Here is a 24,180-nt window from a genome sequence, read left to right on the forward strand (position 1 = left end):
CACTGAAACCAAAAAAGGGTGGGGGTGAGAGAGAGAGAGAGAAACATAGTGTGTTATTTTTTCAAAAGTCAGACTGGGAGCGTAAATCAGGTTCAGAAGGGAGATTTCTGCTCACTGTCTCTTAGACCAAGCAAGTTAACTGTTAAGACCGCTCTGGGTAAGGAACATTAAGCACATTTCTGTAACCCTTTTAAAAGGCAAGCCTATTCCCTAGCATTTACTTCTATAGGGAGCCTCCAGTCTTTCCCAAACAGTAGCACGTACTTTGTATCTTCATGACAAAAAAAGCTTGAGGGCTGTATCTGACACTAAATGACCCAGACCTTCTAGTAGAGAGGCAAATGTTGGTTCTTAAGCTTGGAGTTGGTCTTCTTAACAGCTTGAATATGCTAGATAGCAGCTGTCAGGTTAGCATCAGCTTTTTGTTATTGCCAGTATGAGACTGTTTTGATACAAGAGTGGTATCTTTTTGGAATGGAGATGCTTCTATGAAAGTGCATTTCCTCTTGAATTCAGAAATGCAGCTATGTTATTAGAGTTTAACTTACTTTTGGGGCACTTTGACTTCTTGTTTCTTAGTCTGTGTCAAATTAGAAGTACAATGCATTAGTTCCCTCTAGATTAAGATTCTAATCTCAAAGAAAAATTTAATCAGTTGATTATTTGCATGCTCTTTGCTGACCCCAGTACCATGGGTTAACTAACACATGGGAGCTTGTCAAGTTACCATAGCTTAAGTAATTAATTTAAGCTTTTTAGCTCCTTTTGGAAGGACCATGTGATTAGCGTTTTGGAGTACATACCCTAAAATATGCCTTTTAACTAAACGACAGGAAAGAGAAATAAATGCTTCCTTGAGTTCTGTGACTTAACCATTTGAAGTCTTGCATTCAACAATGAGCAGAGTTGCCAGAGCTGTATTAAGCTAGAACACTAATTGCTTTAACATCTTTCTGAAAGTCTTATCTTCAGGAAGAGGAAATCAGACTTGTGTGTTAAATGCCAGGAATTTTGAGATTGGCTATAACTAAGGCATTTAGGAAGTCAGCATTACTTTTTAAGACATTTGAGTATCAGTATAAAAAGCAGTATCATTTCCACTAAGTGGAAATGGAAACATAATGGATTTTCTGATGTGGATTTTCTGTTATGTTCTGTTACTGTCTTAGCTGGGCTGCCAGAACCAGAGGGTCTCAAAGGTAGATCCTCCAGTGCCAGCAAACATTAAAGAGAGCCAATGTTAGAGCTAGCAAATCTGCTACCCTGGATTTCATTTTACATGCTTACATGGTGTTATCTAAAGTTAAAATCTGAATGTCGGTTTGGAAGAAAAATCCTACAGTCTCTGTCTAAACAAGATTTCAAGTACAGCATGTTTTTAATGCTATTGAGGGTGTAAATGTGCAAAAGCAATTTCAAAGAAAGATAACTTGCATCCCCTGAAATTCTTAGGCTGGCCTGTGCTTGCATCTTGCACAGTACATTCTCTTTCCCTTAGCCCTGTTGAGGTGGCACTCTGAACTTAGGAGAACGGACTGAGTGAATACTGATGTAATCTTATATACCTCTTATAATCCCTTTTATAAAATGTTGGCAACAGCGGCTGGCTGCCAGGAGAGAATTTATGCCGTCTCTGTAAGTCCTGCTTTTCCATGAGAACAAACCCCTGTAGCATGTGGGGCATGTTCACCAAACTTAAATGTGCAGCAGCTGTACTTCTCAAAAAACCCAGCCTTTTTATTGTCATGGGAAAACCATCACTAAATGGATGACTGCCTGTGAAAAAGTATTGAGCATGCATCATTTCTAGCTGTTGCTACCACTTATTTCTGATCAGTGAAGTATGTGGAGACACTGATGCTATGATGACATCATTGTGCATCTTTACTCTGGCAAACACTTAGTCAAAAGCAGCACTCCTTCCCCGGGACACTAATTTCTAGTCTTATTAATCTGCATTTCTATGGAGCCATAGGTTTGCAAAACAGTATAAAAGATACCGCACTAAACTTTTTCCTGAGTTAATGCAGTATAAGGAATCTTATCTAATTTCAGAACTATTCTACACTGGTTTGGGAAAAAATCATTCTGTTCATATCTAAGGTTAATAATTTGTATTCTTTGGGCATTCATTTAAAGTTCATAGGTATGATTCAATGTCAGTGTATTTTAGAGGAGACTTCTGCCTATAGGGCGGGCAAAAACAGTTGGATCCCTTCATAGTAAGCTTCATATCCATACCAGAAGGCAGCTATGGTTTGTTCTACCTACATTATAAATAAGTAGCATATGAAGAAATGAGAGGACAAGATCTGGAATAGAATCAGAAAAGTACTGCTGCCCCCATCATCTCTACAGCTGATACTAAACAAATACATGGTTAAAGAATGAGGCACAGACTGAAGGGGCTATTACTTCCTGCAGACGGCTTATTGCTGGCTAGTGACAGCATGTTAGAAAAATCATTACAAGTGTATGTGTGGTGGGCAGGGTTAAGCCTTAGAATAGTTTGTCTTTCTTAGGTTTAAAAGTAGAATTAACTGGCTAGCTTTTTATACAAATAAAGAGAAATACTTACATGTATCCCAAATGCAATTAACACTTAATTACAGAATTTGGGACTCATTTGGAGTACACATACTGATTCAAGTGAGCTTTGATTCTAGTAGTCTTCCATAGATTGGAAAAAATCATTATGTATTGCTGCCGCAGTAAACAGCATTAAGCAGCTCAGAGTAGATGTATCTCAAGAACAGTATCAAATGAATACTAAAGCCTTGAGGAGGGGGCTGGTCCCCTTTACTTTGGTAACAATGTGATTTACACTTTTCAGGATTACCAAAAAAATTGATTTTTTGATTGCTGTGGATGGTGGATGAAAAAGAGTGAAAATGGCCTGAGTCCCAACCATTGAAAAAACGCTGTAATAGTCACTGGATGGTTATTTTGTAATATTGTCATATGTAAAATGTGAATTTAATATTTCCTTGCTGAAACAGAGGTTTCATTAACCCTACTCCTTTGAATAAAAGCATTTTTGAGCAAAACAAGAAGATTCCTTTCTCTGGTTTGCTGTCTTGTTACTTTGACTCATGCTTTGAGGTAGTAACTGTCAAAACTGCTTGCTGGCTACAGCTTTACACAGACTAATTCTGCAGAATCTTTATGCTGAATCACGTGCTATCCTGCACAGATGTACACCCTAAGGAGGAAAAATACAAATAACACCCTTCTCACCTGGAGCTTAGATGTACATATGATTGTCTGCCAGCCCTATAATAAATGTTGGAAAAAATGTTTCAATATGAGGGAAGGGCAGGATGCTTTTTTATTCCAGTTAATATGCCAATGTATTAACAAATGAGTTTGCATGTGCTTTCTCAGCAGTCATGCATTAAGACTTTTTACTGTGTTGAAAACAATATGATGCACAGATTGAATGTGAAGTGTTGGGGTGTTTTTGCAGACTCTGGTCTTCCAGGAGACATTATCTGAGAGCGTATAAATACTGTTTCCTTCACAGCCTCAAGATTGCTTTAAGAGATGGAGGGAGGTCCAGCTGGGAAAACTATACCAGCCCTCTTGTCAACCTGTGGCTGTTGAACAATTCATAATGCAGATACTGGGCTAAGCTCTGTTGCGTGATTTCCAGCATGGCTGTGTTGCAAAGTGGCTGCTGGGTAACCAAGCTTCTGCAATGGAGAGAAACAAGCCAGTAGGTGCTGTTGATGCAGCTTAACCGCATGCCCACCCCTGTTGTGCAGTGGATCTCGGGGATACCTGGTGAGCCATTGTCATTTTCCCACCTGTGAGCTGCTTTCAGCATTTTGTTTTCTAGTGTATGTAGCAAGTGTGTTAATAGAAGACTTTGAGGCTTGTAGCGGAAGAGCAACCTATCTTCTTGCTCCTGTGTTATTTCATTTTACTCCTACCTTGAGCCAATGTGAAGTATGCTGGCCTTGTAAGACAGAACAGTTACTAATCTCCCAATACCGTACTGTGTTCTGTATTTGTTATTGGCAGTTGAAAATTAAACTTAAATTTCCTATTAAGATCTAATAGACAGTGTAGAGAAAATGTTTATCAAATAACATTAGTTACAGCAGTTTCTACTGTCTGTGTAATCAAACATCCTCCTCAATGCAGGCTGGGGGATTAAGAGAACTGCAGTCCTATTTCTCACAGGCATATGTACAAAAATATGTTAATCTGAACAGGGAACAGAGTTAGGAGTACTGTGAACTTTTTTGCATTTAACTTACCTAGGGCAGCATTCTGACTGGACTTCAAAGCCTGAAAACCTTCAGCCCCTAAAACAGATACTGCATTTTTCAGTGACTATCCTAACTATTGGGTATAACAAATAGAGTTTGCATGGCAGTGACAATTTTAAGTATTCTGTCAGCTCTGCTTTGAGAGTAACACTGTTCCCTTCTTGTCAAATGCTGCATGTGTCTAGATGATACCCTTCCCTGAAGGAAACCTTTTCTAGTAGACCAAGTAGCAATCCTCTAAGCTTCTATTGTCAAAAGTTGTAGAGTAGGTACTGAGTTAGATGGGCAGTCAGTGTTTGAATGTAGAGAGCATGGTTACTGTGCTCTTTAATAGTGGGGTTGAACAGAGAGGATATTTTGTGACCAGGGCTATTGTCTTGTATGCTTGGAGTCATGTGTTTACCACAGCAGATGCTCAAAAACACCAATGCTTCTATATAATGTAAGTTTAGGAGCTGTTCCCTTCCAGCTCTGACATTCAATTCATTTGGCATGCTGTGCACTGCATGTATGGTTGGGGCCTGTTCTGTACTGTGAGGGTATATAGTAAGTTTTGTTTTCAGCTGAGTTCATGAATGAGGCCACCTGTGTCAGGGACTAAAATTGCCTTGCTCTTAATGGTGGTGTTGTGCATAGATAAAGTGCATGTATATCACAGAGTAAGATAAGATTAGAAGAAGGATCATCACGATGTCTTTTTCTTAATCTGAGGCTTTTGGATAGTTTGATTTAACTTCTGTGACTTAGGTCAGAAGTCTGGAAGGAATATTTGAGACTCTGGGAAAATATAATCTGGGTAAATTAATATGCAATCATATGCTATTAATCATCTAAATACTGTTTAATTTGTGACTTGGTTACCTTGTAAGGTTTATATCATGCTAATCATGCTTCAGCTTTGACAATCCATCTTTTATCACACCAACTCATTGAATATACAGCTGCTGCAATCTACTTGGCTTCTGTTCAGAACCACAACAGTCAAGGATGGTTTGTCTGGAGCCTGCAATGTGCATGCTTGCACAAAGGTCCAAGTTGTACACTTGTGCAAACTGGAATGTAACCTAAATGCCTTCTCTCCTGGGTTGAGACAGTCCTTCCCTTACCACCTTTTTATCATAAGTTACTGCTGTTTCTTCCTGAAAGGTTAGTACTTCTCTTTACGAACTTGATGGCTCTTACCTTGAGACTAATGGAATTTGAGTTAACTTCTATGCATTGTACTGAAACTGTTTATATAATTGAATTAAAACTTTGTTTTCTTTCTTCCACTTTGTTGACACAATAAATGTAGCAAAACTCATTGTTTGAGCACACAATACAGAAGGGGAAGGCGCTCTCTGTTTTAAACACAACTGATTTCATTTTCTCACAGATACCAGGATTACTTGTGGTGGCATGGAGAACAAGGACTGCTAGCTATCACGTCCTCATCTTGTCCCCCTGGTTCTCGATTGGTGCCAACGCTGTGTGATCCCTGCAGCCTTTTTGTTTTGACAAAGAAGGCTCAGAGCCAGATTGAGTTGTAACAGAGTTGTTGCTTTGCATTTATGGTATGCTCTTGTTCATGGTGTGCCCTTGATGCTGTCAGCACTCCAGGCAGCACTGCCAGTCCTTTACTTTCACCTGTGTTCATTCTTGGCTTTTGTGCCTGTTCTTGTTCTCTTGACTTACTGCATGTATACTGCTCAGTTAACACCTACTCAGCCATTTCTTCTGGTGCACAAATGTTTATGCTCCATGTGCTCCAATGTAATGATTCATTTACAGAGCAGGTTTCACCTGTGACCTTTTAATACTCATTTGCCTCTCTGAGAGAAGGGAGGAATTGTTAAAAAAAGGCTATAGTTAGGCCTGCTTTTCTTTTGAATCCCTCTGTTCTCCCTTGCATTTCATACTCAACTATGTCAACTTTGTCTCTGAGGTAAGGTATTCTCTCCATCAGGCTGTAATAAAATCACAGGGTAAAACAGGGATAGGTCTGGATGTAATTTTTCAGGCTGAGATAGAGAAACTTCTTGGAGAGCTATACTGAGTGCTTTGAACGCTTTTGGCAGGCTGTGTTTTGACATACACCTTGCTGATATTCAGTAGTGTGAGAGGCTGGGGAAAAGACATGCATGGCTGCAGTCTCTTTTTGGCTCCAAAATACAGCACGGCCTAGGAGAACCATCTGTTGATTCTAGCCTTCCTGAAGACCTGCTGGGAATTAGGTTTGTTCCTCTTGTAGCCCACCACCACTACCAAGAAGGGTCCAGAAGCAGCTCTGTTCTCGCTGGCTTGAGAACTCTGCTTGGGCAAACTTTGTTTGTCGTATAATGCCAACTTCTCACTTTCAAGCTTCCCCAGGTACAGCAGGAATAAAATCTCAGCTTTGATGCTATTGAACTAGCTTTGTGTCATCTCTGTGGTCAATTCTAGTTTGTTTTGTTTTCTTCTATTTGTGAGCACTTACTCAGAAAATGTCTATTTATTTCCTTTTAGAAACTCTTTCAAATAAAAGGACAGGGGGTTGGGTGGGGAGGGGTCTGTCTCTTCCTTCCAAAGAATTAAATCCACAGGCAAGCAGGTCCTGCACAAGGATTTTCTGAGAAGCTTGCTGTGTGGTCAGTACAGAGGCCATCAGGGTTGTGACCGTTCCCTTTAGTGCTGTTGGCTCAAATTGTGCCGAGAAACCTTTATACTAACAGCATTCATTGCTGTGATAAGAAGAGAACAGTATGCAGACAAGGGAGGGGGAGAGGGGGAATTTCACTCTTAATTAGAAAGCATTAGTGCAGTGTGGTTTACTGCCTGCTATGAGATATTTGTGCAACTTCAGCAGGGACACTGACAGTTACACGAAGCTGACTTTGACAACAGGTTGTGAGCTATGTGATTTGGTTTTGGGAAACCTTCAGTTTGGGCCAGGCTGGTAGGCAGGTACCCTCAAAGAATACTTAATGCTGTCCTGCATGGATTTGCCATCTGCGAATGAATCTGTCTGTCTCTTTCTTTCTTTTTTTTTTTTTTCTTTTAAGGGAAGAAGTTCACTGACAAAGAAAATTAACAGATAATTAACAAAGTATTGCAATCTGACAATTCTGAAGAAGTCTGCTACTGAGTTGACAAATGTAGAACTGTCTTTTTCTTGCTACTTGAAATTTACCCATATGTTCAGGAGCTTCCTCTGGTTTTCTCACATCAGCATCCTGAGGAAGTCAACAGTGCAGAAAGACAGTGCCACCATGGTTTCTATCTTTATATATGGTGGTGGAAACCTATTTTAATCTATCAGACTTAATTGCAGTTAAAATGCTGATTTACAGTCGGATCAGTTTTTCCTGCCACTAGAGGGAGTGTCTGACAGAAGTAAGGCAGATGGTCGGATGTTGTAACAACTGTGTGACCTTAACCTAACCCTTGTCTCCGATAATCATCGCTCTGCCAGCTTGGAGGTCCTTGTAAGGATGGAGAACTGGGCTGTCTCTCAGCATGCAGCTTGAGCCTGCTTAACTTCATATTCTTGTGGAACTTCTTTAATAAGACCTTTTATATTGACCTTATCTAGTAACTTGGGGGCATGCAGGCTTCCTTTATTTCATGTGTCACTCACTAACTCCAGTAAGACTTAGGGCCTCAAGCCAGCACCAGGGTCCCTGCTGCTGGCTGGTTATCTGAGTGTCAGAAATGTGTAACTGTGCTGGGAAACGCTGCTGTCTCCTTTTCTCCTAGCACAATGTTTCCTTAGTGTCATCTGACTTGAATGTCTACGTCAGTTATTTGTAAGCTAAAGGTATTAGCTGTGATTAATAAACCTGAGACATCATATAATAAAATACTGATTTAGGAATGAAAAGCTATACTGCATACAGTTGCTGAGAGGTCAGAAAGAATGACACTTATAACTGGCGTTACATGGTATTGTGCTAAAAAGGGTCAGCAAAGAGCGTGCAAATGCAGCACTTGGAGAGTTCAGCACGAAGTTGTGTAATATTACTTCTCTGTACTTTTCTTACAAAAATTAACCTACTCAGAAAGGTTTAGTTGGTGCATTTCCTTAATAGACAATGCAGATCTTAATCCACTTTGAATTAACATTGGCATGAAAAAACAACTAAGCAACCAGTTTGTTAAACTATCGTTCTCAAAATAAAAGTGTGGTTTTTTAAGCAAATTTGCCTGGAATTACCAGCCTTGTGGTTTTTTTAATACTAAAATCTTCAAATGCTATGAAATGCCCTCTTTCAAGTCCAACAAGTGAAACATTTCACTTGATCAGGATCTAACCAAATTTGACTACTTAAGTGCATGGATTTTTTTTTTCCTTTTGCTTGAGGTTTTTTTTTTTTATTATTACTATTACCATCTAGAAAAGATTAGTGTGAATTATGGAACACTAATAAAGATATAGTGGAAGATACCACCACCTAGCATTATGACCAACCTGATATTCTGGAAGGGCCAGTTACATGTGCGTGTCTGGCCCCACATGTACTGACAGTCTCTGTCATCAGGCCCATCTCAGAGATTTATATTTGCAGGTTGCTCTTGCCTTGCACTGGCAGATCATTCAGTGCTCTCTTTGCTATTACAGTTGCTCTGTGTGCCTCCCTGCACCTCCACACACAATCTTGAAGGTGATCATCCAATTATAGCACTAAAAAATACTATAGTATATGTCTGTTACTAGATCCCAAGCCAAATGATGCTTTTCTGAAAGCTGCTACTGGGAGATGTACTTCCTGCCCTAGAGAGGCTGACAACAGCTTGAAAGCTTATATCCTAAAAGCTCAAACATCAAAAGACAACACAAGTTAATTTTTTTCTGTCATTGGACTCTTTGCAGCCATTATTGTAATGCACTTATTTACTTATTTTTAAGCGGAGTGGCAACTGGAGCATCAAATAAGGCGTAGTGGCCAAGAACTCCAAGCTAAAGGAGTAATGGGTGACCTGGTGCTCTTGGCAAATATTGGCATGGGCCATACCCTGCCCTTGAGCTTCTTGCACCGAGCTAAGCTTAAAACATCTCTGAGATGCTTCAACTGCTAAGGGTGCACTTTTGTGTCTAAGTGGGCTACTCCCACTTGCTTTTGTCAGGTCTACAGCTGGGCTATACTGTGCTGTGGCAGCTGGTCCTGGCATGATTCCTAGATACACTGGCTTTTGGAAGATATCCAAAGGTTCTAGAAGCCCTTGACTACCTAAGAAGATCTGGGTAATAATCCAGGTGTTGGTGCATACTTGGTAAAAAAACTGAGGAAGTAATGAGTTTATTATGGCCTGCAGCCACCTAGACTGTGAGATGGGGATGGTCTTGCAGTCACACACAAGTAAAACTCTTAGGTGGTAAATAAATGTTAGTGTCTGATCACACCTTTGCATGGTGCTCCCCTTTACTGGAATACCTTTTCCACAGGAAACTATGCCAGTGAACATCACAGCAGTTAGGTCATTAGCTGTGTAAGAGGTTCAGTTTGGATCTGAGTGGTGGTTTCCAGAAGACGCGCATGCATGTGCACAGACATTTCCTCTCCTTCCCATAACCACAGTTTTGACTGGTGTCTAATTGCTAGGCTCAAGCAAAATACACGTTTACCTAAAAAGCAATGTCACATCTTTTGTATTTTAACAAGCATATAAAGTCTAAATTTACACTATAAAAATCAACTCATTTTATATAAGTGGCCACCATGATGTGTAACAATCTGGTTTTGTTTCTTTCTGATTGCATTTACATTTGGAAAGATTTTCTGTATTTCATTTCGCCTGATAAACAGCCAAGTGTTTGATTTCTCCTCATTGGATGCAGACTTTTTGTGCTCTTCTCTTTGCCAGCTGGCACAAACCAAAATCATTTAATTACTGAAAAATCTTGAAATTACAAAACATTGAAAGCATCATTCCAAGTTGCAGCTTCATTTCAGAAAGTGTGAACAAAACAACACAATTCCTAATATTCTTACTCTAAAGTACACTGAGCTGGTTCATACTACACAAGTACTGAGGAAGTAGAGAGTCCTTGCATGTTCCTGGTAAGTTACAATTTCCCTGTACTATGCGACAAAGCTTTCTGCTTCACCGCTAACATTTTTTTTTTTTGAGTTCTTTATAGAGGTAGTAAAACTGCATTCTTCTCACAGTGAAGGGGGACAGTGAAAACCTCTGGTTCTGTTACAATAATCCATGTAGAAGTGAGTTGGGAATGAGTAAAGCGAATGCAAATGGAGGTGCAACATCTGCAAGCGAGACTGCTGTTGGGATCCAAGGGTAATGCCTTTCCTGGTGACTCGAGCAAAACTGATGTGCCACGGGTCACTGGTGTGTACGAAACAGGGCTGGATACCTTGCAGGCAGAGTTTTACAGGCTGCCTGAAGGTAAGTGGATCAAAGAGACCTGCTTCTGGGGCTTCAGGTTCTGCTACTCTGCTCTGCTTGCATACATGCTGACCGAGGAAGGTGGCTTGCTCCCAGGGCGCAACTGGCTTCTTACCAGCATTTTTTCTGGGGAGTGCCACATGGTTAACAACTTCTAACCAACTGCTTTACTTCATTCCTTGCTCCCCAGCACCTGAACCGAGCCCAGAGTTTTAACTCCATTCCTGGGTACTCCTTCACTGTCTTTCTTACCATGGGGCCAGTTCTTGCCCCTGTTCTGCCTGACTCATTAAATCTCTGTAAATCTGCGTTCATAAAATTCCTTACACAAAGCCAGGCCAAAGCATCTTGCCTTTCTCTACTAATGCTATGGATTCCCTGTCAGTTGAAAGCCTAAGTCAGAATTAGCATCTCTTCAAAGAGGCACTCTTTACCCTGCCAAAAGGAACAGTTCGAGGCAGGAATTACTGGTTGAAGATTTCTAGCCAGTAAATCAGATTAGGGGAACACAACAGCCTTTTCTGATTTCAGAATATGTATTTGATGGGTAAAGCTTATTCTAAATGCATGGATAGTTTCAGAGTGACAGTTCTTTTCATGCAGTAACATCTGCTCATTGCTTTGCTATTAGCCTGCTTAATGCTTGCCAGCAACACAGCAGGAAAGTTCAAGCATTTCTGGTGATGAATTTTTCACTTAAAAAGCCCAGGGCTTTGGGGTGCTCTAACTGATTGGAAAGTCCATTACAGAACTCTGCTGTTTTCTTCAGTGCAGAGGCTGGATTTGTGTCAGTGGTAATAGTGCAGCATTAACAGACCTGCATGGAGCAGCGAATTAACGGTGTTCCTCACCCAGTGAATGCTTTGAATGCTTGTTGCTCTCGCAGATGTGCTGATGGTGTACTCTTCCACCATACCCTTACGTCACCTTCAGCAGTCTCTCTTTGCAAGACAGTTTCATTTTTAAGTTAAACCTCAGATTCTCCTTCATGTTTTGAGTTGATGTTGCAGATGTGGAAATTAAGCAAAGCCTGACCAGTCAGCTTCTCGTGATTGTATAAGAAGTCTGGAACAGAAATAGAAGATGAACGCAGTTTTGCTGAGCTCTTACTATGCTGTGATGCTCATATTCCTGTGTCTTAACCACATGCTTCAAGAACCTGACTGTGTCTTGAAGTTAAAAACACCAGTGGTTTTTCCATTGTCGGTTCACTGGCTGCGCTGCTTTCCTGTCTGTTGTTCAATTCTTGATTCTTTCTCTTCAGCCCTGCCTCTGGGGAGAGGAGCTATAAATCAGAGAAGGTGTGCTGAGACGTCTGCCCCTAGTCCTGACTTCAGGAGTCCTCACCTGAGGTTGGGGCTTTTGCTGCTTCTACACAGCAGGAGCGTCAGCCACATTGGTGCCTGAACTGTGGTGGGGTCCTGTGGGATGCCTGCAAGCTGGTGTCCTTTGCAGCTAAATAACTGTCTGCTTGACAGAATTAATCTTAAAACAGTGGTAAATACCCCATCTGTAACTGAGTATATGCAGATGTTAGACTACCATTAAAAGTAAAGCACGTCTGTTTTTTATAAACTGTACTCTTATGGCAACTCTGGTCTCTTTGGTCCCCAGTATAACACCAAATTATGTAATGCCGATTCATCATATGATCCACTTCCTAAAGCATTGACTTTGTTTGTTTGCACACAAGAAAGAGGAAAGACGAAGAAGGGCTTTTACGCAATACATCCTGCAATCCACGCTGATTTCCTTTTTGGTGGGTGCAGCTGCATTATCTACATGCACGTACCTGTATGCAGTTCAAAAGCTTTTAGCTGCACTGAATTCCTAAAGCTAGGGCATTTTGAGACTAGAAATAAAGTTCCAAATAGTGATCTCAAATATTATAGCACACTCAGGCACAGAGACAACAAAGCAGAGAAGGCGAGGGAGTCTTTTCAGGGAGACCCTCATTGCTGCTATCTTTGGTGGCTTTGCCTGCAGCAGCAAATATCCCCTTAGAGGAAGCTGAGGAACGCTCAGCCGTGGCCTGGCACTGCACTCGATTCCTAGCAACTGATGCTGGAGAAATATTTTGGCAACACGGGGAAAGACCTCGGCTCCTGTTAGGAAAGCACAGCCCTACAGCTGTCCTTTGAACAAACACGACTCCTGCGTGGAGGTGCGGGCGGTGTAAGGGCCGTGGGATGCGGCAAGGCAGTTTGAACCCAAGGTTCGTGCATCCCGGCGTTAAACTCACATTTACTGTCAGGTGTTTTAAGATCCTTACGTTTGTTCGCCTTCTCCAGTCAGCTACCAAAAAGCAGGTGTTTTAGAGGGTGTATGAGCAGGCGAGTGATCCCGGCAGTGTCCTTGAGAGCAGGACAGCCTGCGGGGGCCGGTCCCGCACGGATTCAATCGGGACGGCAGAGCTGTCGGTGGAACCGCCGCTCCTCTCGGCTCGGGCGAGCGAAGCAAGAGCGCTCAGACAGGCCGCGCTGACTGCCGTGCGCGACAAACGCGCGGGCGCCTTCAGCCGAGGCACGGCTCCGCCGGGGCCAGGCTGGGGGAGCGGGTGCTCTCCCCAGCGGCGGACGTGGGGCTGCCGGTCCGGGCGGCGTCCCCTCGCTCGGGGAGGGCACAGCCGCCGGCGGCGCAGGCCGGTCGGCGAGGCCCGACGGGGCGGGCGGCCCCGACGGGGCGCCCGCGGCCGGGGAAACGGCGCGGCCCCCGCGCCGCCGCCGCCCCCGCAGCCGCCGCCGCGCCGCCGGCGCACAGCGGAAGCTAGGGCGGCGGAAGCCGGGAGGCGGGGCCGGGCCGAGGGCACCGCTGGCCGGCCGCCGGGGAGGAGGCGGTGCAGCGCGGTGCGGCTCCGCCCGCGGCGGCGGTCCGCGCTGCCCGGCCCGGCCCGGCCCGGCCCTGCCCTGCCCTGCCCTGCCCTGCCCGCTCCCGCATGAGGGAGGCTGTGAGGGAGCCAGGCCGCGCCGCGCCGCCGGCATGTCTGCGCCCTGCTGCGCCGGCCAGGTAGGGGGCCGGGGGGGCGCGGGGAGGCCGGCAGGTGTGGGCGGCGGGCGGCGCGGGAAGGGGTTGGGGTCCCCCGGAGACGGCGCCGGGCCGGCGCCCACCCAGGGGCTCCGGCGGTCGTCGCGGACAGCGGGCAGCGAGGTCCCGGGGGAGCGCCCCGCGGGGTCGGCGTGGTGACGGCCCGCGGCGGGGGCCGGGGAGGCCGGGCCGGGGCAGGGCGGGGGGCCGCATCCCTCCGCCGCCCCCTCGGCCGCGGCTTGGCGCTCTCCAGGGTCAGCCTGCGGGGAGCCGTCCTCCCCAGGGCGGTTAGCAGGTTCAAAACACGAGCGGCACTCGCAGAGGGGGAGCCGAGTGCGGCCCGTCTGCGAAGCGTGGCTCTTCAGGCGTGTATGGTGGTGTTTTTGCGGAGTTTCCTGGAGGATTTCCCCTCGTGTTCCAGGAGGACGGGCGGCTGAGCGCTGCCCGTCTCGCTGAGGGGTGCGCGGGCAGCGGCGGGTGGCTCTGCTCGCGGGGGTCCGCACCGGGAGCTGCGGTGGGGCCGTGGGAGGCGGGTGAAGACGCAGGCGCTGAGAGGAGCCTTCCCACGGACCTGCACTGCCAGGAGCGATTCCCAAAGGGGGGACGGATCCCCTGGAGCCGCGAGAGGCGGCGTTGCCACTGGTGCCTGGTGGTGGGGAGATGAGCCCCCACGGTGTACGAAGTAGAACAGTCTTGACTTCTCTCGGAGCCGCTGGCTGCCTGGCACTCCTCAGACCCTTTCACAAACTCCTTTAAATTTGGCTTGTGGAAAGATTCAGCAAGGGCAGGTGCTGGAGGAAGAAGGGAGAGATGAGAACAAGCGCGGGACCTACGCCCTTCAGCATCCACGGGGTGAGGAATCAGTTAGTGCTGTGCACCCGTTTTCTTGATTGAACCCGTTGTGATGGATGAAGGAAGGACCGTGGACTTGGAGGGGAAGGGTGGTCGTGAGGCCCTGTCCAGATCTCCTAATTGGTTGCACTCAGGGGAAGGACTCTTGTTCCTACCAGTTGTCTCTCTAGCGAGGTATTAGACCGCATCTCCCCCAGGCACTTTATTTTGTGCTTTGTTTTCCCAAATCTCCACTGCTGCGATAGAAACCCATTACTACTTGTCCTGTCTGCAGCAGACTAGCCAGTGAGCTTATTGCTGGCGTTTTACATATTTGAACACGTTACAGTCCTAATTCTGTCGGTATTTCTTCACTGAACACTCTGCCCACCCTTGGCATCTGATTATTCTCTTGCTTTTGTGTGAACCACCTGGAAAAAATCTCAGGTCTTTCCTGAAGATTGAAACCCCAGGCTAGACTTGGTCTTCTGGCTGTGGTTCTTTGAATCTTCGTTGGGCTGGGAGGATTGCTGAGTGTGCCTCCATGCACCCGTCCTCCGCGAGCTCCCTTGCACCTTGTCAAACAGCCCTGGGTGGTCCTGGGGGACAGCAGTAACTGCATTTGCTAATATTCCTCTTAAAGCAGGGGGTCTCCCTGACTGCTTCTTCACGTGCATTTTGGCAGTGTGTGAAACAAGTTTTTGAGCAGCTCAACAAAGCGCTGTTAGTAGGTGCTGTTACTGCAGTGGTTCATGGCATTTTTATTGCTTTTTTTGGTGTAGCTCCTGGAGAAGTAACTTGATACCAGGAGGATGAAACTATTGTGAGACTTGTGTGGTGAATGCCACAACTTTAGGGTGACCAAACTTTGAGACATTCTTGAAGCCACTGTTCCTACCCTGTGTAGTAATATCTGATAGTAATGTGTTTTATTGACACCGATGTATCACTTTGGAGTCTGTAAATAAACTGAACTCTGTAGTGATGCTGGAGCTGAAGCAAAAGCCCTAAAGTGGATGCAGTCATAGCGCCAAAATTATGCAATACCCTGGGGAGATGTATTCTGCTGGCTCAAGCACTATTTTTGATGTAAGACTTATCTGTGCTAAATATGGCATGTTGCTGGAGTTAGACCAACGAACTTAGTGTGGAAAACCTTTTTATAGGCGAAGATGATATATGGCATAAACCATGTTTCAATAGCATGCACTGTAACTTTTTAAAAAGAAAAAAAGGGTCTTTGCCTTCATGACTTGATTTATTCCAACCTTGATGAGGGGATGTTTGTTTAACATGATTAATACACAAGAAAAACAAAAGGGATAGAAGTTCTTCTTTCTCTCTCAATCGAAATTCCTCAGGCATTTTATGGGTACTGTTAATCAAGCTGGAAAATTGAGAAGGAATTTGGCCTCTCCTTAAATGTTCCCCCGAAGATTAACTTAGCCCTGTCTCCAGAAACAGAGATGATGTGCTTGAGGAAAGATGGAACTTTATACGAGTCCTGAAAAACAACACTCACTGGGTGCCTCCTTTTTCCCTAAAAATATACTAGTTTAATGGGTTTGATATCCCACGGGTGGGATTTTTTTGTATGAAGTATTTTTGCCCTGCATATATGTTATATCTGCCTCTCTGATTCTGTGGATCTGCTTTCCTAGTACTGACTGAGAACTTTGGTATTGTCCTTCTGAGCTGTGAAAGTGCAGTTGTCGTGCGTGGATGTCTGAAGCTGATATCAAAGTTCAATTGTGAGTGAACATCACTTGATTATCCATTTTTTCTCCATTCGTAACACCAGCAAATTTTCCTGGTGTGAATTAGATGATGAGTGATCGGTACTTTTAGTTTTGGGTCAAATCGTGCTAGACGTCTAGTTGATGGTGCCTGTCAGAATAAATGCATTCAGGTTTCGCAGCCCAGATTTCTATTACTAAAGAATACAGCAGCAAGCTGCCAAACTTCAGCATACTATGGTTGTGCTGATTTTCCACTCAAAAATTATTTAAAATAATCTTAATTAACATTACTGTGTGACTTGTATCCTTGCTGAGTAGACCCTGGGAACTTGCTTTCATGGAACTTGGCCATTGATAAAGTTTAATTTCTGCTGTTGGTTTTTATCAGGCGATGTACAACCTGGTTTTGAAGAGAATCGTGATTTTTAGGTTTCTGAGCTGTAATAAGCTTGCTAAATGTTTCTTTTTTTGCTAGTGTTTCATTGGTAGATCTATTTTGAGAATGCAGTGAGAATACAGTTTGGCTTGGGCCTCCACAATGCTTTTGATTACATAAAAACATCTGCTTAAATTGACAGGAAACAGGATTTTACATTTGGCTTTGCTTCAGTAGTTGTTCTCAAGAGAATAAAGTTGAGATCATGGTTAAGAAAAGCAGCTGTTGCGGAAAATCTTTATTACAATGAATATGTTTTTTCCAGAGTTAAATGAATGTAATTTAGATAGTTAACATAAATTTTTGAGGTGCAGTATGTTGTAGCTGGGTTGTTCAAGAAGATGGATTTTTCAATTAGAACTGGTAGTTATTAAAGCTTATAAAGCTATTTTTGTAGGTCTGTTAAATCTTGAGTGCTTTCTTTAATACTGTTCTGCACTTAGAAGTCATATCATGTAGTAAATGCAGTAAGATGTGCCACAAGGTAGAGTATCAGATTTTCATTTTATACCCAGACCTCTAATTCTGAGGAGGTTAAAAAAAACAAAACAAAACAAAAAACCCCCAGCTTTATTTATAAGATTGGCCTTGGCCAGTCTTATGACTTTTGGGGCTCGTGGCTTTGGGGGCAGGGGACGGAAGCCCCCCACGCACTCTGGGGCTGCCTGTTTGCATCTGCAGGTTGGGAAGGAGGCTTGCAGCCCTGTTCTGGTGGTCTGCTCTTTTCATTACATGATGGAAAGGGTGGCTGTGTCATCCTCGTCCAGGTTTGTGTCCTCTGAGGATGCTGGGACACGTGTGTGGGGTGATACCCTGCAGCGCTATGGGATGGTGCCGGCGGCATTCCTGGCTCCGCTCCACGTGCTGCTTCCCAAAACATGTCTCTCCTTCTGCAAATGGTCTTCCTGGGTGAGAGAGGTTTGGTTTATTGTGTTTAACCTGAGCCAGTCAGTTAAAAGAAGAGACATTTAGCTGTGGGTCTTACACCCTCTCACAGCTGCCTTTCCACGCCCCTGCCACTGCTGTTAATCATGATTGGAGATGAAACTAGTTGAGGGCTGATGTGGAGTATTGTAGTGTACTCCACTTAAATATAGTTAGGAAAAAGAGACTTTTTTCCCTGTTTGCAGAAACATGGAGGCTTTATTTTCAACAAATGGTTGCCTGAACAACTGAATTAGCAAAGCGTGATTTTCTGCAGCTTTGTCTATTGAGGTCGGTATTTTATGTCAGTTCCCTTTCTAATAAATACTGAACTAGTGTTGCAGCCTTTTTCTTGCTCAGGGTTGAGAGATCATTTTTCTCTGCTAAACCTTTTGCCTATATTCAAAGAAATTGTAAGAACATAGTATCTTTGAGGCCCCCCATCTGCCTGCCTTAGCTGGATAAAATTTGCTGCTGGATTCAAAAGTGATTAGAAAGCAAGGGAAAAGCAACCAAAAGACAATGAGGTCCTGTAAATGTTTTATCATTTGACACTTGCATCGCTAGGCTGGAATCCGTTCCTGGCACTGCCTAAGAGGCAGAAGATACTTTTTCTCATTCCAGGCAGAAGATAGTCTTTCTCGTTCCTGCTTAGTTTCCCATTGCTCCCTAATTTTTTTTTTAGCCTTTTTCTCTTCCATCCCACAAGTTGGTTGCATTGTGGATTTAAAGAAACAGCTTAAATACCTATGGCTCTACAGCTGTGGAGTGAAGGCAATGTAAGAGCAGGGCCTTTACTTTTAAGGGCAAAGGGATATTTTTCTGTGGAAGGATATAAATCGTACCACTGCTTTTATTTTAATTTTTGTAAGTGTAGGTATTCCAGTGTGTCTTTTCCGTTACTGAGACTTCCATTACAATGGATGCACTCGTAGTCGTGGGTGGTGCAAGACATACTTGTTTCAGGAGAGCAATTGTATGAAAGCCTGAGCTATGACTACAGTATAAGCTGAAGGTCTCATCTGGAGCTGTTGACCGCTGCCATCCCAAACATGTGCTGAGGCTGGATGGTGTTCTCAACTTAGCTGTGTGAAGATCCTCGGACCTTAGGTTGCTTCCAAGGCCCTTCTGATACCTGAGTTAATGGTGCTTCCATTTCTTTCTCAACTGTGTGGTCTCTAATATGTTTTGACATGTTAAATGCCTGGCCTTCTAGATTTTTAGGCTGTGATTGACCATTCTGCCAGCTGAATTTGACCTACTGCGTTGTTCAGGTCACCCAAGAGATACGCTTCAGCATCAGCATAAGGCAGTGAGGGACCTAGCCAGCCAGAGCTGTGGGGTACTGTGGCATTTACCCATGACAGCATGTGGGAGGAAGGTGGCTCCATATTTGTTATGAAGGGAGTCCTGACACACGTAGCAATCTCGTCATCATTTTAATTAGTGATAACTATGCTGGGACTGATGTTTGCAGTTCAGTGATTGGAACTTCCAGCAGTTAGAGGTGGCATATGCTCAAGTATTTAAACATATAAATGTGCACAGTCTGAAAATGGAAAGTTTTGCACTTCTTTCTGTCCAGTACGACTCATCCAAAATGTGTCAGCCTGTCATCTCTCACATTGAGTTTTAACAGGAACCATTCTTAAAGTTTTCTGAAGAGACCCATCTTGTGTTTTTTTTTTTCCTTGGCTTCTTATATTACAGTCACTGGCAAAACAGTGGTTCAGGAATACTATTCAAGATACTTCTTGAGTAGTCATTGTATTTAAAAATGCTCATCAAGAAGTAAGCAATGGGAAGACATGAGCAGACTCCATTTTGAACTTGCCCATCTGGAAATGTGTGTGAAGTTGGCTGTTGTGACACTGATCTAAACTGGAAAGTCTTTAGCAATGCTTGGACTAGGTAGAATTTTTTTTTTTTTTTTTTTTAGTATGGTGTGGTGAGAAATAGTTAATGTTTTGTACCAATTTATTGGCTTTTGTCACTTTGTACAAAGTGTTAATGCCTTTTTTTTTTTTCTTCCCTGCCTTAAAATTCTCTTAGACTCAGTACTGAAACCACCTTTTAAAGAGACATCTTTCTGGAACAGCTCAGAGCTGTCAATTCATTCAAAAGTGAAGCAGCTGTTCCAGCTACATGCTTTTAAGTCAATGCATACAGAAATTTCATTTTAACCACTTCACTCCAGTGGTACATGGACTTAAGCAGTTACTGCCCTGCACTTGGTTCTCTGTCCCTGGTGATGCACCACATTTCATATGTGTGTGCCATTCTACTTCTAGAGTCCTGGTCTCAAACATCACAGCTAACCTTGAGAAAATCTGCTCACTGTATGAAGTGATGGCCTCAAATTTTCAGGCTTTGCCATTGCTGACTTGTCTTTCATCTTCCACTTGCTCTGTTAGTAGCTCCACTGCTGTGAAAGGCAGAGAAGTGGTTGCAGCGTGAGCTCGGATGACCTGCAGATGAGAAACCATAAGATACGAAATGACAGGAGAGGACAGTTGAACCTGTCACCCAGCAGACATTGCTTTCAGTGAATGGATCAATGCAAAGAAGCTTCAGGACTAGATCACTGATGGAAACAGGCCTGTTTTCATCGGTGACCTGAAAGTACATTTAAAATTGCTCCCAAAGCACACAGGCGTGATGGAAGGACTGGTGGAGCGGAGAGTACCATTGAAGGTGATGTAACCCAGGTGGCATGACCCCAGTGCAAATAAATACACCTTTTAAGTACAACCAGCTGGCTAGTTGCCTGTGCAAGGTGTGCAGGGAGGGCAGGCTGCTCCTGCAGCATGGGGTGCTGCGGGGCAGAGTCTGGCCCCCTCTTTGGCTGCATGCTGGGGAAACGAGCAAGGTGACTTGCTGGGCTGTTTGCAGTTGGGCTGATGGTGATGCCATGATTTTGTAGGAGGGACTGGGGAAATTTGAGGGGATGCAGGAAGAAAACCCAAACAACTTAGGTGCTGGGAGGAAAAGTCTTAAAGCCTTCGAATGAGACTGAGGGTAAACAGTTTGGATTCCTTCTTTGATGAGTGGGGAGAAAAGACCAGGTAATTAAAAGACTCTAAGCTAGTGAATAAAGCTTCACAAAGAACCAGTGCCTGGGAACTACAGCAGACAAATTAGAAGGTCGGGGTTTTTTATTCTGTTTTTTAATGATAGATGTAAGTAACCAGAGGGACAGACAGTCCACTTCATACTGCTGTCAAATCCAGATGGTCTATGCTAGTGGAAAATAGCTATACTACTGGCGAGCTCAGTGATGTGATACACTGTGAGGCTCAGGTCAGACTAAACAATTGTCTTGATTTTTCCAGAATCATCAGGAGAAGAGCAGTTGGGCAGTCTTCAATTCAGACATTTTGCAGTGATGTTCTTTTCTAACGCTGAGCTGAGTCATCACTTAGTAACATTTAAGCATGGAGACAGAAGTTAATCATCCTCAGTTCAGCTTAACTTCAGCTCTGCTAGTGCCTGGCAGTGGCTCTCCTGCGTTTTAGTTCCTGGTGTTAATGCCTTGAAATAAAGGCTGGCGTTGAAAGACTCCATTGTATTTTTGTAGCACTTAATTTATGCTTGCTTGAGCGACTTTGAAACTTTTGGGATGTAAGAAAACCTTGAGCATTGTTAACAGTATGCACAAATAGGTAAGAAGCCTTAAGTTCTGCTAAGCTTTGTGATTAAAACCTGCCAGAACCAGCTAACTAGGAAGAAGAGATGAACCATCTGAGACGACCCACACTGCGCGTGCCTTAAGAGAGACTTCAATGAGTGGACACCAAGAAAATGACCACCAGTGGGTTTCAAAGACCCCAAAAGACCACTGACCCATTTAATAGCGCATGCCCAAACGGGCGGACACTATGTAAATAATTTCTGGGAAATAACATGAACATGTACAACAATTCCAGGAAATGTAATGAATATGTATACATTAGAACAATAAAAGCTTTGCTTGCTGTTGGGTAAAGGTATGCACACTAGGACGAACTATCCCCCATGCATCCAGCACTGCAATAAAGAATGCCTGCTTTCTAAAACTCCAAAATTGAGTCTTACAGAGTTTCTTCAACCAGTTTTTTCGGTAACAGTTTAGCTGTCTTAGATGCTGCTTTCTCGCCTAGGTTTTGAGCTGCTTGGTGCTGTATGGCAGTTCTGCCCTGTGGTGCAGGGCACAACCCCTTTGCTTTGGAAACTCGGCTTGGGGCAGGAAAGCCTCACTGGGAAGCAGTGTTCAGGCTACGTCTGGGCTGGCGTGACTTCTCTGAAGTCGGTTTTAATTTTGCACAGTTTGCAGTATGAGGTGTGCTCCCAAAAATAGGTCGTCAGTTGATTAACTGGAATGCTGGTCACAAAACCTCTTGGCTTAAGCCATGTGTTAAGTCTGAATATTAAAGAAGAAGCAATGACAAGCCAGTTAAGTCAGACAAAGGACAAAATAAAGCCCCTTCGGTGAATTTAGTTGCTTCACAGTGACAAACCACTGTGTAATCATGCAGCTGGTTGAAGAAACCTTTGCACAATGTGTATGCATAACAGCGGGAGTTTTCAATAGCAGTCTGAGTCCAGCTCTTAACACTTGGGACACCTGGCATCAGGCATCTCTTGTTTTCATGAACCAGTGCACTAGCAAAATGGTTGGCTTGCTAGACGCTTCTTCCTGAAACTGAAAGTCCAAGGGCAGGTGTGTAGCCGCTTCAGGATGTTATTCATGCAGGGCAGGTGCTGCTTTGCTCTTCCAGCCTGCTCGGATACTGCATGTAGCTGTGAGAGTAGATGTTTGGGTGTTTTTGATAGATGTTGCTGTTATCAGCTCAGTGAACGCATTATCTGCAGATGTTATGGCCCAGATAATGCTGGTAGTCAAGTAATCAAGCAGTGCATGAAAAACTAAGCTGCTGTAGGCCCCCGTGAAAAGAAGCTTCAGCAAGGCACATTCCTGTGCTCCGTGGACAGGCCGGAAGGCATGCAGTCTCCCTACCCGCGCTGGCCAGGCGGTCCGTTTGGAGGGAAGAGGTGAAACGCTGCTAAGGCTTCCTTTCATTTAAGCATGCGCTGGTTTTTTTGTCAATGTGCTCTTCTTGCCTTTGATTTTTACCATTTCTGCTGAAGTCTCCCAAAAGGAAGAGTGCTTTGTTGTGATAAGCTTGATACTTCCCTATGGTTTGTATAATTTAAAAATACCATAGGCTCTTATGGGCAGTGATCCTGAAAATCCTCACTTTGTTATAAATGCTATGCAAAATATTTTCTAAGACCTTTGAGATTTTTTTGGAAACATCTGTGGAAAATATTTTCTAAAAATGTCTCTGTCTGTACAAAAGCAGTAGGCAGTTCACATTCACTTTACTTCTCAGTCTTGTACGTAAATAGTTACGTATGTGCTTAACATTACTGTCATACCTCATTCCACTGATTTATCAGATTGGATCACAGCTTGCAAAAATCAAGACTTGCATGTGTGGCAGAAGTTAAGTGTACGTTGGTGGAGTATTCATTCTAGGGAGCTGATAGCTTTTGTGCAAGCCTGCTTTTACCCTGTTTTGTTAACCTGTCTAACTCTTGTTAACCATAGGTAGTCCCCACACTGGCATAAGGTGGGAGTCCAGGCCTGCCTGTACTTGGAAAAGTGGGTTGCGCAGACTAGGGCTGCTACATAGTCTGCTTGGTTCTGCTCCTCACTGTGTTGATGTAAGCATTATTGTTCCTCTGCGCTGTCAGGAGCCTGCTGCACTCAAATAGAATGAGGTGGTAGGAAAATGCCACTGAAACATCTGTTCAGAGAAGGGCCAAAGCATGCAGGACTGCTGCAAGGCATTGACCTCTGCTCTCCCCTCAGGCCCGTGCATGGTGCCCTCACTTGAAATGGTAAAACTGTTTCTGCCGTTGCATAATAAATCAGCAGCTGGGAAGGATCGATGATGTAATTTTTCTTCCCTTTTTTTTTTTTTTTTTACGCCTGTAGGTTTCTTTGTTTGGTCACCCTCAGCAGCAGAAACAACTGTCACGGCTACTGAGGTGCTGGTGTCAGGATAGGAGTGTTGTCTGAAAAGCAGATTCGTTTCCCGGTGTGCAATGAGCCAGTAATCGCACACTCAGGAGAGACATTATTTATTTCATATTTGCACAAAGACGGGTAACTCCACAAAGCTAGCACACCACACCAAAGAAAAACAAAGTATTTATTCTGTTACATGATTAGTAAAAACCCACCTAAATTTACACTCATTGGTTAGTAGTCACCATCTCGTCTACTATTGGCCAGTTATATTTAAATTAGCCTCGCTTGCTATGTAGTTTAGCACGCATGCTCCTTGCAGGTTTGAGGGGGCAAATTCTTCCAGCCTGGAATTGAGTTGGTGATCACGATCTCCCCCTGCCACCTTTCCCTTTCCCTTAGTCCATGTTGCTTTGGCAATCATCCGGCCTTTGGCGCATTCTGGAGCTGGATGTTTCCTTTTATCAGTCACATCCTACATTTCTTAGGTCCAATTATCCTTCTTGTTATCTCAAGAATGTTTCACTTCTCTCTGATGGACCTTGAGTATTCTTGCCAAGTTGGCAATGCACACAAAGC

At 44.0% G+C, this 24,180-nt stretch overlaps 2 protein-coding genes across 13 annotated transcripts in view; both read left to right on the top strand.

The window, feature by feature from the left end:
• The window catches only part of CDK7 (cyclin dependent kinase 7), a 34,489-nt gene extending 22,275 nt beyond the window's left edge, over positions 1 to 12,214 (top strand). Inside the window, exons 12-14 of one of the 12 annotated variants that reach the window (XR_011323316.1) lie at positions 3,524 to 3,783; positions 5,216 to 5,420; positions 5,650 to 12,214. Coding sequence is in view for 3 of the 12 variants with exons in the window: in XM_069776858.1 (XP_069632959.1) it covers positions 5,650 to 5,693 (44 nt within the window). In the remaining 9 variants the exon portion in view is untranslated. Of the gene's footprint in view, positions 1 to 2,833; positions 3,054 to 3,523; positions 5,546 to 5,649 lie in introns of those variants that run through there. The other 11 variants (XR_011323315.1, XR_011323317.1, XR_011323310.1 and 8 more) reach the window with 11 other exon arrangements.
• A 1,202-nt stretch (positions 12,215 to 13,416) lies between these two features.
• Positions 13,417 to 24,180, top strand: part of SERINC5 (serine incorporator 5) — a 53,014-nt gene continuing 42,250 nt past the window's right edge. The window contains exon 1 of the mRNA XM_069776826.1: positions 13,417 to 13,640. Coding sequence (XP_069632927.1) covers positions 13,614 to 13,640 — 27 coding nt within the window. The 5' untranslated portion in view covers positions 13,417 to 13,613. The remainder of the gene's footprint in view (positions 13,641 to 24,180) is intronic.

The sequence above is a fragment of the Haliaeetus albicilla genome, chromosome Z, assembly GCF_947461875.1.
Source record: "Haliaeetus albicilla chromosome Z, bHalAlb1.1, whole genome shotgun sequence".
NCBI lineage: Eukaryota > Metazoa > Chordata > Aves > Accipitriformes > Accipitridae > Haliaeetus > Haliaeetus albicilla.